A 20,114-nucleotide genomic window follows, 5' to 3' on the forward strand; every position below is an offset into this window, starting at 1 on the left:
AATGACGCTCCAAGGCACGTGAACTCATGTTCGGTCTCCAAGCAGGGCAGTTCAGGGCTGTGAAGGGATGTAAGCTGGCCCCAGGCCTCACGGCAGGGTGAACTGACAGCAGCTCCACCCTGCCCTGTTAGCCCGCCAGGCCGGAACACAGGCACGGCCCAGCACTAGAACACAAGCAAGGTGCAGCAGGTTCTGGAACACGGTGGGCAGCACATCTCCCAAAGCCACTTGCAACGCTGTGACGTGGGCACTAAACGAAGCAGCTTTGACCGAAGCGCTCAGAGGAGGACGCTGTCGGCCCAAGCGCTCCGCAGCCCTGCTGCCAGCACAGGTGGTTCTTGGCTTCTCGTCATTCGAGTACAACCATTCAGCGTTACTGAGCTGGGTTTGAGGGTTCTCTGAGAAACACAAACTGCCTTGCCATCATGGTTGCCTCTAACGCCTATGTTGGTGTTGCAGGGCCCTGGGGCCTGTGGGGGCCTGAGGATGCTCGGCGACGTCACCACCTCTTTTAGACTTCCAAGCTACAGCGTTTACCGCACCAACAACTGTCGACGAATTCCACTATCTCCCCAATCAGCTCTGTAGCCGGTTGCACCCAAATTGGTTTGAATCACCAATCTACAAATATTTCTCTATTTGGAGAAGAGGTGTTTTACCATTACAAAAAGCCTATTATTTTATACATTCAGCAACATCGGCTGAAAAATGTATTTTACTTAGAGGAAATCAAATAAGCAAATAGCAGGGAAGATATGTACATCAGTAGAACATAAAAACGGCACAGAACGAAATGAATGTGCCCCATTGCAGAGTGCAATTGGGCTGCTGCTGACACAGCCGATGAACCGCTCACACTTCTTTATTCCAGAGCAACGATGGATGATCTAAGGGTGCTCCAAGGTAGTTTTACAAATGTGAATTGCACAGCGGATCACTAAATTCACTGGTTATGACCTCCAGTGTTAGCAAAACGAGAGGAAAAAAAAGCCTGACCTGAGACACGGAAGGAGAAGGTAGATGGAAAAGCAGGGCTGGTGAGAGACCTGAGCAAATGCCCTGGCCACTGGGGTGAGACCAAGGGCATGGGGGTACCAGGAGTGACGGGGCTGAGAGGCTGGCAGGGCAGTCACACACACACAGTGCACACTGACTCACTCGGGCACGCACAGGGCAGTCTTCACACATGCATGGAGTGCCTACTTTAGAGCAAACACTGTCAGGCCTTCAAAGTGCAAACCTGTGCTACCCCAGCACTTGTGCATGTCATGGAGAGGGGACGATGCCGACGCCACCCTGCGTGCTCAGAGCCATGGTGCTGGGAAGAGCCGTGGAAACAGTCTGTCGTCTGACTGCTACAGGGGGGATGGCCAGCAGAGGCCGCAAGCTAAGCCACAGAGGTAGGGGAGGAGCAGCCCTGGGAGGAGGGATACTGGGAGCACAGACAGGGGGTAGGCACACAGCACTGGGAGCACACACAGGGAGCAGGCACACAGCACTGGTGGGCTCGGGGACTGAGATGTGGTGGGGAGACCCAGCCCTGCCATGCACCCATCCACAGGGCAGCTTTGTGGCTGCATCAGGGTCCTGCTGAGCCCTCTGGGGTCGCTGGGCTCCTGGGCCTCTGGACAGCCAGGCTGGCCTATGCTGCCCCCGATTCCTTTCCCTCAGGGTGGGTTTGGGAATACCTGAGTGGCCAGAGTTTTGAAAAAGCAAATAAATTCATGTTGGAAAACTGGAATGAATCAGTCGCTCCGTTTCCTGCTCTGTCACTAGAGGGGGATTTGGAGAGAGAAGAGTGGAGGAGCCAGGCTCCTGGGCCCCGGGGAAGCTGGGTTTAGAAGCCAGGGGCTGCTGCCTGCTCCTCCCGCATCTCCAAGGCCTTAAAGTATTGATCTGCCCACGCAGAGGCAGCTGCAACTAAAGCCTCAAGTCCAGCTGGCTTTCCAGAGCGTGGTCTCGCCTCGGTGGGCTCACGCTGGGCTTTTTCCACAAGCAGCAGCTCTGGTGAATAGCACCGGGAAAATGAACTGACTGGCGCTCCAGCGTGGCGTGGGGAACACTTTCAGTGCCGCGTCACTGGCAGACACGACAAAGGGCTTCGTGGGGATGAATGCTAATCACAGAGCCAGCCACATCCAAGATGAAACATTTTATACTGAAGTCACAAAACACTAACCTTGTCAGTGTACTTGGCAATGCAGCGTGATGTGCTGACCTCTAACCCTGACCTGGGACACAAGCTGGGCATCATGTGACCGGCCCTAGCAGAGCGCAGAGGGTCAGCAGCTGGATAACTCAGCGTGAGCTACTCACATCACTTCCAGCCGTGCCTCCCTGGAGTCGTTCCCTCCTTCCGACACGACGTCACAGGTGTAGTCTCCAATGTCGCCGGACCACGTCTGGCTGATGAGGAGGGACCCGTCCCTCTCCAGCACAATTCTAGAGTTGCTGGATGGGGTGAGGCGCACGCTGTCTTTCTTCCACACGTAGCTGCAGGTCAAGCAGAGTCTCGGGTTACGACACCTCCCGGGATGGGATCACTGAACTTTCTGCTACAAAGCACGCACAGCTGAGGACCTGGTACACACACTAGAGCCCTCGGGGTACGCTTTCCAGGAGGCCAACTCCATGCTGCGTCAACTACACTTAGTAAAAACGAGAAGAGCTACCAGATCTCTTGCTTCTAACACAAAGGCGGCTGCTGGAGTTAGAAACAGGACGCCGAGGAGGGCCGGCCCTGCTGCCTGCTCTCAGGTCTCAGCCGTGGCAGCCTGCACACACCCCCACGCTGAGTCCACATCCGGCCCAGGACTGTTGCCCAGCCCCACCTCCTGAGACAGACACAGCCCAATCACAGTGACTTCTCTTCCGATCCGACCATGAAACCTACTCTCCTGGACTCTGCAGGAATTTTTTGTTTAAAATAATCAGTGACGAGCCTGCCAGTCCTTCGACAGGTGCGGGAGGGCCGCAGCTCACTGTGGGATGAGATGAAAAGAGTGTTCTTTTTCTTTCTTTCCCAGATTAATTGGATCAGATGTTCAGACTGTAACCACTTCTTTAAAGCTTTCATATTCCCGAGCACAGACATTTATAAACTACTTATCTGAAGTTACCCTGAGACAGAGCTGAGCAGATTCTACAAGAACCTGACAAAATAGGAAGACAGTCGCTAGGGACCTGGCATGCCTTCGGGGCGCAGAAACCCTGGGACAAGAGGGGTCCAGGGGGCCCACGTCTAGGCTGTTGCTCAGGAAGTGGCTTGCCCCTCATCACCGGGCAAAGCTCCCGGAGACCACTGTGACGTAAGGGTGGTCTGAGCTTCCAGAGCAGCACAGCTCAGACTGCTCTGTTCTCCACCCTTGCTCTCTGGGAAGCAATGAATTCGCCTTCAGGCAGGGGACTGCCCCAAGACAGGGAATCTTCAACTTTCCATTTTTGCATTCAGCATTCTTGCATCTAGGCTTGTGACTTGGAGATCCAGAGAACCAGGCTCATGGTTGGTCACACACCACCCAACGAGCTGCAGAAATGGGTTTATCTCTGAATCCCGTTAATAACACAAGTGTCCACAGACAAGCAGGAAGCACCCCAGTTCCAGCCCTGGTGCCAGCTCCCTGAGCTTCCGCCAGAGTGGGGACACAATGAGGACGGCCTCATTCCACCCTGCTCCACTGCTCTGAAAGCGGCTGCTCCCCCGACTAACAGCTCACACGGAGAGCCACCGGGCTGCCATTACGCATGCACCTGCAGCTCCAATGCTGCAGGCCCTCCTGTGAATCGTCAAGTCACCCAGATCCCCTGACGACCCACACTTTGCTCACAGTGTGTTAGGTGGCAGAGCTATCTTTCTTTCTGTGCAGGACTTCCTTCCTGGGAGAGAGCAAGTCTCTCCTGAGAATGGCAAGGCCCCATGTAAACACTGCTGAAATCCTATTCGATCCCTCTGGATTTTTCTCTCATTAAGTATCAGCCCCTGACAAGTACGTTTTACAGATAGTGTATTAACCTTGGCAGAAAAATCATGAAAAGCTGTATGGAAGTCATGAAGTGGAACATGGCTCACTGTAAATAATACATAAGGCTGGAGCGGCAAATGGGATCCGTGTGATTAATGGTGGCGCCTGCGACTGCGCTGTCGTAATCAGGGGTCTGCAGCGAAAATCAAAGTTCCTAAAATTCTTTCTTCTCATCTCTACTTCACTTCACAGGCTCACGGAATATTAACAAGCCCCAAAGTATTGGAACTGAGCTGACCGGAGAGAAACGCGGGGGTCGTGTGTGGCTCCGCAGCGCAGCGTGGCCGTGGTCCCCTTAATCACCACGCGGTCCTCGGGAGGGTGGACGATGGCCGTCCGATCTGGAACACAAGGCATGATTCAGACGGAATTCCGAGTTTCAGAGCTCCCACCCTCAGGCTACAGAATGGCTCATCTGGCATGAAAGCCTCTGGGTTTTCTCTTATCTGGACAAAAGAAATGCAAGTCCAACTTCAGGGAACTAAAGACTGGACTTTGCTGTCACGAAGTCTTTCACCCTCAAGGTGACCTTGACCTTCAGACATGTGGAAAGGAACAGCAAGGCAGGACCACATGCAAACCACTCCTGGGTCTACATTCTGGGTTCAGATCCAGAACCTTCCCTGAGACGGCCTGGTTCCAGCCACCTCTCGTGTTCACACACCACACCCTCACACACAATCCTGTGACGGCTGTCGTATCACGACTCCGGTTTCCAGTAACGGAAACAGATGCTCAACAACACAGCACCTCGTCCCACGTCACACAGCCAGCGGGGGATGGGTGCAGAGGTAGGGAGTGACCGCTCGCCAGCAGTGACCCGGGCAGGAGCCTCCTGGTGAAGGCAGTGCTGGCATCGCCAACCACGACACAGCTCCGAGCAGGAAGCACAGGTGCACCGGTGGCCACCGAGGGGTTCTGCTGGTCGCCCCGAATCTCGGGGGAGACACTGTCCCTCGGTGAGTGATCTGCACCTCTGAGACGTCACTTTCTGACAAGCTTTCACATTTTTCAGGGACACGTGATGAACTCAAAGTGGATTGATACTCAACTACCAAATGAAACCAAACTTCTTTTTTAGGACTTGACAAGATTATGAGAAACTGGATTAATTTTGTTTAAACTTGGATATTTTTAGAATACCCAATAAGTTAGAAAGGGCCATTTATTAAAGCAGACACCATCTATATGATAAAAATGCCAAATAAATAAGAAACAGAGCAAATGATGTCTTTCTCGAAGGATGGCGTTTTTAACACATTTATCTACTCTGATAAGTTACAGCTTTTTTTTTCCTGATAGACAGAATCACGAAAATCTGCTAGCCTTGTCTTTGAATTGCTTTCAACAATTAGTTTTTAATAAGATAGATTTGGATGCAGAAGCAAAACTGTGCTGACAGTTGAAATGAACAAAAAGGTAGAAAGGATATTTGGCTCTCTCAGCCTGGAGTTCTTCAATACAGTTTCTTCTCAGTTAACAAACCTGTGTTCTAGAGGCAGTAAGAACGGCAAAAGCTTAGAAAAAACAAGAGTTTTTCTTTCAGTTCGCTCCTAATATACAAGAAACATCATGTTGAAGATACCAGACAATTCTGTTTTGTCATACATACTTTAGATTTTAACTCTTAAGTCGGCCTTCTTATAAATCAACCAAAATGTTAATTCAGTTATTGGAACTAGTATAATATCTCTACTCTACCATCTTAAAAAAATCAATCTTGTTCTCTCTCCTGAAATGTCCTCATTAAATCTTTGAATACATTTTCTAATTATGCTTTTAGAAGCTGAAAAATTAATTACTCAACAGATTTCTATAAATTAGTTGTAAAAATACTCGTTCTGCTTTGATTAAATGAGAAAGTGCAAGGGCATATTGATGTCCCCACTGCACGCGTGACGCAGGGGAACAGCATGATTAACAGCAGGGCTGCGCAGGCTGCAGGCCTTACTCCACACGGTGAGCGCCGCACGTGCGTCCAGGGAGCCCTCTGTGTTGGCGGCGTGGCAGGTGTAATTGCCAGCATCATGGATGAAGACGGGACTTATCTGCAGGCCCCCAGATTCAAGCAGCATGAACCTGGGGATTCGCACAGAGCCGCTGGCCAAAACGCGGTTTCCTGGAAAAAGGGAAACAGGGAAGAAAGAGGGCAGTGGTTAGAACTAGCCCTCGAGAGAATGACGGCCAGGGCACAGCGGAAGCCGGCGAGCACGCTCAGCGAAGCTGCTCCTTCAGCATTATTCAGAATACTGAAAGTCAAGAGCATCCTAATCGTGCAATAATGAGATCGGGCTGAATAAATTATGATACACATTTGGGATTATTATCTTTGCATGATTGGCTTTTAGGACTTTTTTTTTTTTTAGATTTTTTATTTTCATTGGAGATGCAGATTTACAGAGAGAAGGAGATACAGAGAGAAAGATCTTCCTTCTACTGGTTTACTCCCTAAGTGGCTGCAACAGCCAGAGCTGAGCCCCTCTGAAGCCAGGAGCCAGGAGCTTCCTCTGGGCCTCCCATGTGGGGGCAGGTCCCAAGGTCTTGGTCATGCTCCATTGCTTTCCCAGGCCATAAGCAGGAGCTGGATTGGAAGTGGAGCAGCTGGGACAGAACGGTGCCCCTGTGGGATGCTGGCACTTGCAGACAGGGAAACAGTGAGTTGAACCTTCACGCCAGGTTTCTTTAGTTATTGTCCATCTGAACGTATTCCATATGAAGTTATTAGCATGGTGAAAATAAGGGCGTAAAGCAGAAACCAGCCCCTCGTCTCCCTCATCAGCAGCGCCCGGATTCTTGTGGAAGCCACGCCCGAGTGTGAGCACCGCGCCTTTGAGATTTCAGAGGCCACCTCACGGTTTTCTGCCACCATGGCAAAGACAGGGCTTGTGGAGTTTGTCCACAGTCCAGGTGAACCAACACCATCGCACGCAGGTCCGTGAACACGGGCTCTGTGTACGCTTGCTCGGGGGCACGCGCGAGGCTCCACGGAAGAGGCTGTGGGACCACAAAGCGGCCTGTGCTGTGGCACCGCTCTTCCCAGGAACTGAGACCACAGCTGGCGTTCAGCTTCACACACACAGAGGGGAGGCCGGAGAGCAATGCTACCCCAGAGGCCTCCTGAGGAGATAAACAGAGGCAAGGAGGAACAGGCCTTTGGCACAGCAGCGCCCGCCCTGCCTGGGATGCCTGCATCCCACATGGCAGTGTTTGGGGCCGGCCCTGGCTCTGCTTCCCGCCCAGCTTCACACCCCAAGGCAGCAGGTGCCTGCTCACAGGGCTGGCTCCCTGACACCTTCCTGTGGCCCAGCCCCGCTGTCGTTGGCACCTGGGGAGTGAGTGGGTGGATGCAGGGTCTCCAGTGTCTTTCAGATGGGAGCAAAGCTAACCACGGTTTACACAAAGGCACACAATCATTCATTTCGAATATTTTAAGGAAGAACTATCCTAACCGTTACTTCAAACTTTTTTTTAACAGATGCCTTCTAAGAGGGCAAGGGTCTTGTATGTCCCAGGATCTAGCACCTGGTAGGCTTCCAACAATCGTTTATTGAGTCTTTGTTGATAAAACAAATGAGAGTAAGAACAATAAAACACACCCATTGGCCCCCATGTTTACTCTGTGCTGGCCCCACGCAGAGGAAAGGGAGACACTACCTCTCTTCCACGTGACAGCGGGTTTGGGAGCCCCAGACACCTCACACTGCAGAACGGCTGTCATCCCGTCGGTGACCGTGGTGTCCACTGGACGCTGGACGAAGGCGGGGGCCACATCTGCAAGGGGAGTCGGGTCATAAAACGTGTTAGCCCTTGGAGACGTGCCATCCGTGCCTGCCGGGGGCTCTAGGGCAGCTCTCAGGATCCAGCGCAGGCTAATGGCCCCCCAGCAAGGGCCACCCTTCCAGGCATGACTGGGACCCTCTGCTAATCAGTTCCTGGGAATGACCAGAAGGGAGCAGTCCCAGGGTGGCAAGCATGAGGTGAATGAAGCAACAGAGGACTGGCTGAGTTTGTTGGAAAGAGGAGGGTCATTCACCTAAATAAACCCAACAGACTGCTCTGTAAGTAAAAGAGATAATTTGTAAATATAAAATGTTCTCTAGATAATGAGCTTTCAGGATCTGTTGTGAAAGCTAACACAGGTAGGTGTGAAGGGCCTCCGTTTGGGGCACTGAGTACGGGGAGGCACCAGGAGCCCGAGGCGGGGGCTCTGCCCTGTTCACTCCGCAGCCCTGACTCACAGAATGAAGAAGGGCTCGGGGTGGTGGCTGCCAGGGCCCGCCGCCCGCTCCAACACCACATAAACGACCTCTGCTAGGGGCGATGAGGGCACCCCCAGGGGAAGAAGTGGGTGGCACTCCGGGAGACCATAGCACTGCCGGGGCCTCCCACACCGGGCAGCCACGGTCACAGGCAGCCTGTGAGCACCTCCAGGCACATGCTAAAGCTTTGGTCTTCCTGCCCCTCGGGGAGGCTACCTGAATCCTGGGACAGAACCAGGCTCCCTAGTTGGGCTCAATGCTTCTCCCCATCCGGGCCTCCCCGCCTCGGCCTAGGCAACGCTGTGGCACTTCAGACCGCTGCCACCTCCAAGTCCTGCGGGCCCCTCGCACCCTCAAGTCCTTGGTTCCTGCATGTCCCTCTGGCCTGTCTTCCACCAGGGCCACCTTGCCCAGCGATGGGTTCTGTCCAGGGGCTCCCTCTGAGACACCTGCACACCCCTCTCACTCCATGGCAAGCACGTGCCCAAGCTATTGCTAGGAAAGCTTCTCGCTACCTTTAGTTTTGTGTCACCTCTGAGCACTGCTCCCCTCTCCATCTAACGGGGACTGCCTGGTCACCCTGTGCTGCTCTTCCAGAGCGTCTGCCTCGGACCAGGGAACGCCACCTGTCTTCCTGGTGGCGGTGGCCGCAAAGCCCAATCCAGAATACCTGAGCAGCGACCAAAGAACTGTTTGCTGAATGAACGAGTAACTGTTGGCTTTTAAACATACGTTTTCCTTCCAACAAAGATGCTTTAATTTGGATAGATTCACCTTGCCAGACATCTGCACAGCCAGCCCGGACAGTAGGGTCACAGTGATCGCGGAGTACTGGACGGGCAGCAGTTGAGTCACGTGCTGCACTAAAGTCCAGCTGTGGGCCACAGCCGCCCTGTTACCTGGCTGGCTGGACCCTGTCCTGACAGCTGAGTTACTGTGGCAGGGGATGGCACGGTGGGCTCTGGGTCCTCCTCTCTTCCAAGTCCAGGGTCTTTTGCTGGGGCAAACAGCAACCTGTTGCCCACACCCAGCCTGCTGACTCCTGTCTGCAAATACGGTTTCACTGGGGACTGCCACCTGACCTAGTGTTTAAGGTCTCCACATCCCACAGCAAAGTGCTGGGTTCATTCCTAGTGTTGCCTTCTGGCTCCAGCCAGGAGCCAGCAGGGGCAGCTCAGGTGGCGGGGTCCCTGCCACCCACGTGGGAGCACCCCAACGGAGCTCCCAGCTCCTGGCTATGGAGCAGCCCAGCCTGGTTACCGCAGAGCAACTCAGGAGTGAATATGCAAGTGAGAGCCTTCTCCTCTCTGCCTGGCAGAGAGAGTTTTAAAAGATCAGTAAATTAAAAATGCAGCGGAGCTGCACCGGAGCACAGCGCCCCCTGTTGGTGGGGGAGCCGGCCGCGTCTGAGACTTGAACACTCGGCAGCATCTTAGAGGTCCACTGTGAAGCCGGCCTCTCAAAGCTGGCTGTACCCGGCCCCATCTCCATGGCCCCAACTGCAAGCTAAGCTTTAGAGAATTCTAACAGATCCCAGCTCACTTCTGGCTTAAACATCTGCTGTTACTACAATGGCTGAAGGGATGTCGGATCTTTGGGGGACAAATTTGCCCTCGGTGCACAGGGGAGCGGGGTGACCTGAGCCCCCACACCTGTGGGCCTTTCAAACCCTCCTCCGTCCTCCGGCAGCTCAGGCTACGAGAGCCCGGCAGCCCGTGCCTGCTGCTGCTGTGTGGCTCGTGGCTCTGGCCGCTCACCAGGGCACACAGGAAAGGTAGAATTCCACAATCACTACATTCCATTTCATTTTAGAACAATATTACAACCATGGCAGAGTCAAAGGAAAACCCACAGATACAATGGAAACCTTTACCTTGATTTTTTCAAAGACAGAGAGCCAACGTATTTCTGTTAATGGGATAATAAAAAAGCTCACAAAAGAACTGTAATTGTTCAATAAAGCTAAAATAGAGAAAGAATATAAAAAATGGAAAAAAGATCAAAAGAAAAAGATTAGGAACAAGCTATTCACTCAGGGTCCTTCCAATTCTGTTCAGAAACCAGGCATTTCTTCCTAACAAAAAGCACACTTCTCGCTGGAGAAATCGGGGCTCACAGACGAGGGGGGTACTGGGGGTCCCCACCATCAACCCAAGAGCCCTGCCAAGGCAGTGGGGTACTCCTGGGGTGTGGTCCCAACCAGCCTGCATGGCTGTTCAGTGCTGGGCCGCACAGATCCTGCTGTTTTCTTGCTGGCCGACCTAGGGCCGTGGTGCAGCCCATGCTGTGGTGGTACTCACTGGTGACGGCCAGGTAGGTGTGGGTCTGGATCTCCCCTCCCTCGTTGCTGGCGAAGCACTGGAACATTCCAGAATCCTCTGGACGCAGCTTCTGGATGCGCAGGCTTCCGCTGGCGAGCACTTTGTAGCGAGGGTTTTGGAGCTTGTTGATGGAGATGGCGTCCTTGTACCACTGCAGGGCCGGAAGAGGGACCCCTGTGCAGGAGCAGACACAGACAGGCATCTTAGAACAGGAGGAACGGCACTGCCGAGGCAAAAGCAGCAGACATTTTCCACCCGGAGGGACCTGCAGATGGCAGGGCTGTAGATCCTTTGGGGCTCAGCTCCGGCCTGTAGACATGATCTCTGCTGGGCCTCCAGGCCCGACTCCTCACCATACGGCAGATGCGGGCCCAGGACAAGGACAGCAGGCAGCACTGAGGCCAAAGCCCACGTCTAGCGTTGGCTGAGTGCATTAGCCTGGACAGAGCACTCCCTGCCTTGGTTCCCTGCAGCTCCATTCAGAGGCTGCGGCCACCAGACGCCTCTCTGACAGCATGGTGCTTGGCACAGTGGCTGAGCCACTGCTTGAGACGCCAGCCTCAGAGCATCTGGGTTGGAGTTCCAGTTCTGGTTCCAATTCTGGATTCCTCCTAACATGCGTCTTGGGAGGCAGCAGGTGCTGGCTAAAGGAGTGGGGTCCTGACACCAACAAGGGAGACCCAGCGAGCTCGTGGCGCCCGCCTTCGGCCTGGCCCAGCTCTGACCACTGTGGCCCCCTGGACAGTAAGTCATGTTAATGGAGTTTTTTCTCTCTGTATTTAATTCTCTCCCTTTCAAATAGACAAGTAAGAACTAAAATCCATGTCTATGTGTGTAAATGCTAACTCTGTAATAAACCGTAAGAGTATGCATTGTGCAACGAACAGGCTGGACGGCACCCTCTGAACAGTCCCCACTGACCTCACCAAACAGCTCCAGTGTCAGAGCCGTGACTCACTGGGCGGACGGGAGACGTGTTTGCTGAGAGGTGAACAGACACGGGGCGCTGCACTGTGCAAGTGGGAGAAGCTGTCCTGGTCCCTAAGACAGATGTGAGAACAGGCGACTCAAGGAGCAGTGAGCCGGCTCCTCCTGGGCAGAGGGCCAGGCCGAGCTCGGTGCCCAGGCCACTCCCGGCTGCCCTTTCCCAGGCCCTGGGCACTGCAGTGAGTAGCGAGGCCTGCACGGCGGGCTTGGGCCCAGCCGGCGAGTGGGGGCGCCTCTGCTGCTTGGGCACACGTGGTGCTGGCAAGTACACACAGCCACCTGCTCAAGCTGCAAGTCCATAACCAACAAGCAGTGAAAGCCCTGTAGAAATCAAGTGAAAAAAAAAAAAAAGCAAATTTCTTGGTTAAGGGAGAGTTTATAAGATTGTCGTTTATTCAAAGTGCGCAGGGAACCTGGAGCGTTTCTATTTAGGGACAGTTCAACATCATGAACAGAAATCCTGTCCCCTCACCAAGCACTGTGCACTCTTGTTCCTCAAATACAAGCATGCCGGGGAGTTAACAGGCTCACGTGCTCACCGAGTGGCTTAGGAACAACACAGCCACAGTCAGCCCAAGCTTCACTTCAAATCTGTGTCACGATGCCCCCAGCCCAGCAGCTGCGTGCGCAGGACCCGAGCGGAGGCAGAACCACTGTAGGGCAGACCTGCAGATGCCCAGGGTGTGGCCAGGAGGCCCAAGTCACAACTGCTAAGAGAGCCCAGCAGGTACCCCCGGCTCCAGGCTCACCCTGCTGCCTTCACCATCAACTGGTCACTTTCAGAAAGGAGAAAAACGACACCCACACACGGCCCTGTGTGTGCCACGCACTGGCCTTAGTCCCCGGGGGAGCAGAGGTGCCTGCCAAGGACAGATGCTCTGGGGCAGGAGTGTGGGGTCTGGGTCCAGACCTGCGGAAGCCCCTCCTTCCCCAGCTTCCACCTGACAGCAGTGTGACACTTGTCTCTTGCATCTTTGTGGCTCTGTGCCCGGAGCTACTTCACGTCACCTGGCTTGCTCAGGCGTGGTTTCTGTCTGTGTAGAGTGAGATTATGCTCTCTGTACAGAGCTATTCTGGAGTGACAGTAATTCTTATTGTGCAAGGTCTTAGTGGGGGGAGAAAACACCCACCCTGCAGACGAACAGGTGTGGATAAAGAGCTTTCCTGTCCCACAGGCTTGCTGAAATGGCTTTAGCCAGGGGCTCCTGTGTGATTGCCCACTGCTGCAGGCAGATAGTAGCAATCAGGGCCTGGGGCAGGAGGGTGGGACCACCCCCACAACAGGGCCAGAGCTGACCCAGAGCTGGAAGGGACCGAGAACGGCACATTTCTCCTCTGCAGAAAATGTGAAACAGCTGAGGTCCCCGTGGATGGAGACTGGGTTTTCTGCCCAGGTTTCATGAGCGATGCCTGTGGGACAACGGCACCCCTCGTCTGCCTGGGCTGGCGGGGTGAGCGTTCCTTTCTCCCCCCGGGGCGAGCCCTGTCAGCACTGCAGTGCAGATGAGAGGACTAAGGCTCACCGGGGTCCCACACTGCCCGGGTGACATGGCCACCACCGAGGACCCACACTACCCAGGTGACACGGCCACCACCGAGGACCCACGCTGCCCAGGTGACACGGCCACCACCGAGGTCCCACGCTGCCCAGGTGACACGGCCACCACCGAGGACCCACGCTGCCCAGGTGACACAGCCACCACCGAGGTCCCACGCTGCCCAGGTGACATGGCCACGTGAGGCAGCTCTTAGCCATCAGGCACCCGTCTCCCTAGAACGGTGCCAACCCCGCCTGGAAAACGGTCACAGTCATTCCTTCCCGGTGGACCTGCTTCCAGCTGGGCCTCACTCACCCATGGCTCGACACACAATGTCCACAGTCTCTTCCACTTCAGCCAAAATCCGACTTTCCGGCTCAGTGGTGAAATACGGTGGCTCTTGGAGAAGAAGAGAACAGTAATGATAAATGGTAGTCCCCAAGCAAGAGTAGGATATGTCAAAGACTACAAGAGCCTCAGATCATCCGAGCTCCTTCCAAAGTGTATTCTTCTGGGCCCAGTGCGGTAGCCTAGTGGTTAAAGTCCTCGCCTTGAACATGCTGGGATCCCATATGGGCGCCAGTTCTAATCCCGGCTGCTCCACTTTCCAGTCAGCTCCCTGCTTGTGGTCTGGGAAGGCAGGCAAGGACGGCCCAAAGCCTTGGAACCCTGCACCTGTGTGGGAGACCCAGAAGGTGGTCCTGGCTCCTGGTTTCAGATTGACGTAGCATCGGCTGTTGTGGTCAATTGGGGAGTGAATCAGTGGACGGAAGCTCTTCCTCTCTGTCTTTCCTCTTCTCTGCATATCTGACTTTGCAATAAAAATAAATAAATCTTTTTTAAAAAGGTATTCTTCCAAACTTTATCATTAGTTACCACCATCTGCAAACATTGGATCCATGGAGCAGAGGCCAGCAGCAACTTACACGCTAAGGTCTAGGAAGCAAATTATTACTCAGGCCGGCAGCTACTTTTCAGTTTATGGGCTTGGATCATGGAATATCTTCATTCACATTTTAGAAGGGCTAGCCCAAGAGCTTCATAAAGGTTTATATTTACAGCACGGTATTTTATAGGCAGGTTCGCTTCAGAAGCTAAACACCAACTCCTCAAAGAGCAGGTCCAAGAGGGCGCCCGGGCCGGGCCGTGGAGAGTATGGCCCATGAACACCCTTCTCAGGCCTTAGCAGTTCTCCAAAATACAGACTTCAGACCTCAAAGGAGTGCAAAATACTAGCAAAGAGACAGCAAAGGAGGGCCTCTCATCTAGCTTGAGCCGCAGCGGGACCCCTTGGCTACCTCATCTGTTTAGCAAAAAAATATAGTGGTTTTATTAAAAAATGAATTTCCTTGGAGAGCGTAACACAATATTTTTCTCAGTTTATTCAGCAGAAATCTGAGAGAGGCACGGCCAAGCACATGGAGTACTCAGGCGATAGTGATTTCATTATCGTGCTAACTAAAGGCTGCTCTATGTACTTTTTCTGTGATAATTAATTTCCGGGGACTGTCTTCCTGGGTGGGTGATGTTCCCTGTAACCGTGTGGGATTTGAACACAGCAGTGTGGCCTGCCTCCCACATTAACTATCCTTGAAATAGGGTGGGACCTGAAAGAAGCTGGAAAGAAGGGAAAATTTTAGCATTTCCAAGAAATGACCCTCTGGGGCCTTTTGTGACTCCTTGAGGAAGCCAATGTCTGTGGCATGCTGGTTCAAGTCCCAGCAGCTCCACTTCTGACCTGGCCTGCCGCGAAGGCTCCTGGGAAAGAAGAGGCTGATGGCCCAAATGCTTGGGCCATCTACATGGGAGACCTGAGTGGTGTTCTAGGCTCCCAGCTGCAGCCAGAGTGGCCATTTGGGGACTGAGCCGGCAGATGGAACATCTCTCTCTCTCTCAATCCAGTCCAACTCTGCCTTTAAATAGATAAATATTAAAAAAAATAATAATAGGAGAAAAGGCTGTGGGTTTCCAGGTGGAGGCAAAGTCAGGTTAGGATTTGGCGCTAACCTGTCCGGATCCTCCCGTTCCAGGGTCATGATCTGGGGGCCGAACCCCCTCTCAGCTTTACTCAACGTCTCCCTCCACCTGGCTGGCCTTCACCGCACACGCGCGTGCCTCCCACCTGCTCAGGCCTCCTTGGCGACAGCAATGGCCGCAGTATTATTTACAGTCTAACCGCCCAGTGGCTGCAGCAGCACGGCTGAGCACTCAGCAGTGTGTGCTGGAGGCTACACCACCACGAGGGCCTGACAGAAGGGCCTGGTGGAAAGTTAGCGTGAAATCACCACTTGCTGAGGGTGAAGCGGCTTTTAGGGAACACCGTCCTTTCTAAAGTCACCACTTGCTGAGGACTGAGTTTTACTTTTCCACAATTGCAGAGCCCATGTCGTCGAGCGAGACGAGAGAGAGCTCATGTTTCTGTTTCTTAGTTTTGCCCAGGGTCGACAGTTTGTAAACTAACAGCGTGATCAGGATATCACACTGAGAGCTCTCCAGGGCTGTGTGTACACATGCGTGTGATTGTAGCTCTACACAACATCCCGTGTGGGGGTCACGCCATTACCGCCACTGCAGACGCAGAACATCCTTGCCACTGTAACCTGCTCACCCCAAGCCCCCATAGCACCAGCCCATGGCAGCCACCAGCTGGCCCTGTTTCTGCAAGTCCATCGTGTCAAGCGCATTCCATAGGTGGGACTGCATTGTATTTAATCTTGGGAGCTGGCTCTGCCTTTCAGCATAACTTGTGTGGATTCACCCGGGATGAGCTGCTCTCAGTAAGACACGATCCATGGACACCATCAGCACCCCTGGACCCCACTGACCGCCCCAAGGCACTGCCCACAGCAGCTGTCTGGCATGATGCCCCGCAGCAGTTCCACGGAGGGGCCCAGTAGGGTCACAGTCAAGGCGGTCTGCACAGTGGTCCGCACAGTGCCGCTGGCTGTCTCTGGGGCTGGAGTCCTCTGAGCCCTCCCACTCCCTGCTTCCCCAGGTACCTTGCCACGTTGAGCAGTGCAGTGCCAGGCAGGCTGGAGTGGCAGGGCACAGTGTGACTCTGGATGTAGATGCCCCCAGCCCATGCCTGAGGGATGCTTGAGGCCACAGAGCAGCGGCCACGGCCCTGAACACCCCAATAGCCATGCAGCTTTTGACCCCTTCTTGGCTCCTTCCCTGCCTTCAGGCCCAGTCCCTGTCACTGCTGACTCACCCAGGGCACCATTCTCCAGCCCAGCCATGGTCTCCCACGCAGTCAGGAGAGAGGCAAACCCTGGACAGCTTAGCTACGGGCAGACTGAGCGAGGGCAGGTCTTTTTCAACTGGGAATTAGCTGTCCTGGCTATAGCCTCTAGCGACCACTTGCTTGTCCAAGGGCAAGAAGGTGAGTGGGTGTCTTAGCAAATCAGTAACAGCTCTTTCTAGAAGGGTGCACTGCCCACACGGGAGTTTTAAAAAATTGATCACAACAGCAGCCGATGAAAGCGGAGACTGAGACGAACTCTTTGATCTCCTCTGAAACAATATAAAGACATCAGATAAAGGCCTGCATGTGCTGAGCGGGATTACGGCGTTCGGAGAAGGGCAGGGCAGAGGGCTCAGCCTCGAGACCCACGCAGGCTCAGAAGGGGCAGCGGCCATCCCTCCAGGGTGGGTCTCAAATCCCAGGGCGGCAGCATACTGCCCCTTCTGAGCAAAGGGTTCCCCACGCTGTCCTGAGTCTGATGTGAGTTGTAACTCAGTTTCACAGCATTTCCTGAATGGGGAAATGGCAAGAAGATGTTCCCTGCTCTGATGGCCCAACCCAAGGGGCAGCTGGTCCCCCAGTGTGCCAAGGCCGCCCTCCCTGTCCACACTCAGATGCCCGTGCCCATTGTGGTGGGCAGAATGATCCCCCTGAAACCTGTGCACGTGATGTGCAGGGTGCGTGCAGACGTGATAGGGCCACAGAACCCCCTTCAGGGAGCCTGACCTGGCAGAGCTGACGGCCTCAGTTAATCATGGCGCTTTGGCAGAGAACTTTCTGGAAGCAGGAGACCAGAGGGGAAAGGGAGCTGAGAGATTCCCAGTAAGAGAGAAGGATGAGAAGAAAAGGGGAAGGAGAGGATGGGGAGGGAGGAGGGCAGGAAGAGGGGGAGGGGGAGGAAGGGGGAGGGGGAGGGAGAGGGGGAGGGAGGGGAGGGAGGGGAGGGCAGGGAGAGGGGAGGTGGGAAAGCAGGAAGCAGGGGAGGGGAGGGAGGGAGAGAGGGGGACGGGAGAGGAGGGAGAGGAGGGTGTCACTATGGGCTACTGGCTGGCATTGGGAAGTGGCATAAGGTACAGTGGTGCTGTGCCCACTCATAACTGCCACGTAACACGGCTGTGGTGGACATCATTGGCTCTTTGTGACATGAGCTGGCACTGCACTGCACTGGATATGGAATCGGAGGCTAGAGGCCAAGGCGCTTGTTCAAGCCAGGGAAAGGTGCAGTAAGCATGTGAACCCAAATAAAGTGTCCAGACACTATAGAGTCCCAGCCAGGACAGCACCAGAGGGGACAGCTGAGGGGCAGCGCAGCCTCGCTAACCAGACTGAGTGGATGGGGGGCACCAGCACAGGCACAGGTGGCTGCTTGGGGGCCCGAGAGCACATGACCCAGGTCAGGGTTGGCCTCCCTCATGCCCAAGGCAGGATTAGATGCCAACCATTGACCTGGGAGATGGCAGGAATACCCTCAGGGGACGGAAAAGTTTAGCGGATGCCACCTGCGATCCAGGCAGCCCCTCCCTGTGGGAGACCAGAGAGAGTCCCTTGCCTCAGGGCTCCGGAAGCCAGAGCAAGTCCTTTCCCCATCCACAGGGGACCTGGACAGTCACCTGCCAGTTCCCATCAGACACCAGGCAGAGGGCTGTTCCTGAGAGGTGGTGATCCCTGCTCCAGGAAGGAAAGGAGGTGGCGGGGGGGGGGGGGGCAGGCTGCTGCAGCGCGTGGGAAACAGCAGCATTACGGACAGTGCGTGGGTGCGGACACAGGGATGTCCGTGGGAGGGTGGCACGTGCAGCTGCTGCTGGAACAGAGAGCTGGCACATGGCTCAGCAGTCAGGATGCCAACTGAGACACCTGCAGCTCAGAATGCCTGGGGACACCTGGCTCTGGACACCAACCTCCTGCTAATGCAGACCAGACGGGCAGCAGGGAGGCCTCAAGTAGCTGGCCTGGGGCGCAGCCGAGGCTCCTAGCTCCGGCCCTCGCTGCTGTGGCCCTTCGGAGAGAGAATCAGTGGGCAGGAGTTCTGTCTGTCTCTCCAATTACAGCCACCAGCAGCGCAAGCAGACGGGGTCAGGTGGCGAAGGATGTGGGCTGGCAGATCACACAGCCACTGACCGTGCAACAAGGGGTGACAGCTGGCTCCAGCAGCCACGCCACGGCCCGCAGCATAGCTCCGTGCTCGTGTCTAAGCCACAGAAAAAGAGCCGTTCAGCAGGAAGTTGACAGGTGGAGTAAACAAGCACAACGTGTCTGTCTTGTCTCATCTGCATGGAATGAAGCGAGTGGGAGCCAGTCTGCCTCTGCTCTCTCCTGGGCGTGGTCAGACCAACAGCGCCTTCCCCAGGTCTACGGTGACAGCCCCGTGACACTGCTCATGCTTGCGGAGGATCCCGCCACGGTGGCCTGGCCAGGGCTCCTAAGTTCAGCCAGTCCTTCCCAGTTGAGACATGCTCTCCGGGGCTTAGCTGGCTTGAGCCAGTCACAGAGTCTACCAATCACAGCAAGACCTGATCAACAGAAGGCGATCCAAGGCAACATTCTAAAGAAGTGTGCTCACGTCCCTTTAAAAGAACACAGAGAGCCCGGCACAGGAGCCTAGTGGCTAAAGTCCTCGCCTAGCACACAGCACCCTGCTTCCCAGTCAGCTCCCTGCTTGTGGCCTGGGAAAGCAGTCGAGGATGGCCCAAAGCCTTGGGATTCTGCACCCGCATGGGAGACCCAGAAGAAGCTCCTGGCTCCTGGATTTGGATCAGCTCAACTCCAGCTGTTGTGGTCACTTGGGGAGTGAATCAGTGGACAGAAGCTCTTCCTCTCTGTCTCTCCTCCTCTCTGCATGTCTGTCTTTCCAATTCAAAAATAAAGAACAGAGAGAGACACTAGCTCCAAAGGACAGGAAAACACTCTACTCTGGGATTCAGACGAAAAAGCACAGGCGTTCTCCCACAACAGACTGAAATATTTTAAAAAGGAATTATGGTAGAAGCATTCTAGTTTGCAGGGAGATAAATTTCTTTTCTTGCTTAAATTACCTTTAAATGTTTCAACGCAATATAGTCCTGCCACAAGAGATTTACACATGCCACATTTTAATTTTGGCTCAGTCCGCTATGCGCCATGTTCCCATGGCTATAGATCAACCTTGATGAGAGCACCGTCGAGAGAAGGGGATGTGATATTTACACCTACAGAGAAGGACCTAAGGCGCCAGCTCAGAACCCACGGTCAACCAGGACGGACGAGCGAGGCACCGAAGGCACCAGCTCAGAACCCACGGTCAACCAGGACGGACGAGCGAGGCACCGAAGGCGCCAGCTCAGAACCCACGGTCAACCAGGACGGACGAGCGAGGCACCGAAGGCGCCAGCTCAGAACCCACGAACAACCAGGACGGACGAGCGAGGCACCGAAGGCACCAGCTCAGAACCCACGGTCAACCAGGACGGACGAGCGAGGCACCGAAGGCGCCAGCTCAGAACCCACGGTCAACCAGGACGGACGAGCGAGGCACCGAAGGCGCCAGCTCAGAACCCACGGTCAACCAGGACGGACGAGCGAGGCACCGAAGGCGCCAGCTCAGAACCCACGGTCAACCAGGACGGACGAGCGAGGCACCGAAGGCGCCAGCTCAGAACCCACGAACAACCAGGACGGACGAGCGAGGCACCGAAGGCGCCAGCTCAGAACCCACGAACAACCAGGACGGACGAGCGAGGCACCGAAGGCGCCAGCTCAGAACCCAC

At 54.7% G+C, this 20,114-nt stretch overlaps 1 protein-coding gene across 1 annotated transcript in view; it reads right to left on the reverse strand.

Annotated features, from left to right (window-relative positions):
* Positions 1 to 20,114, reverse strand: part of SDK1 (sidekick cell adhesion molecule 1) — an 880,998-nt gene that overhangs the window by 181,338 nt on the left and 679,546 nt on the right. Inside the window, exons 8-13 of the mRNA XM_058680763.1 lie at positions 13,443 to 13,526; positions 10,582 to 10,776; positions 7,677 to 7,793; positions 5,974 to 6,141; positions 4,261 to 4,363; positions 2,317 to 2,493 (exon numbers count right to left, since the gene is read on the reverse strand). Of these exons, the coding sequence (XP_058536746.1) occupies positions 2,317 to 2,493; positions 4,261 to 4,363; positions 5,974 to 6,141; positions 7,677 to 7,793; positions 10,582 to 10,776; positions 13,443 to 13,526 (844 nt within the window). The remainder of the gene's footprint in view (positions 1 to 2,316; positions 2,494 to 4,260; positions 4,364 to 5,973; positions 6,142 to 7,676; positions 7,794 to 10,581; positions 10,777 to 13,442; positions 13,527 to 20,114) is intronic.

This window comes from Ochotona princeps, chromosome 24 (assembly GCF_030435755.1).
Source record: "Ochotona princeps isolate mOchPri1 chromosome 24, mOchPri1.hap1, whole genome shotgun sequence".
Classification (NCBI taxonomy): domain Eukaryota; kingdom Metazoa; phylum Chordata; class Mammalia; order Lagomorpha; family Ochotonidae; genus Ochotona; species Ochotona princeps.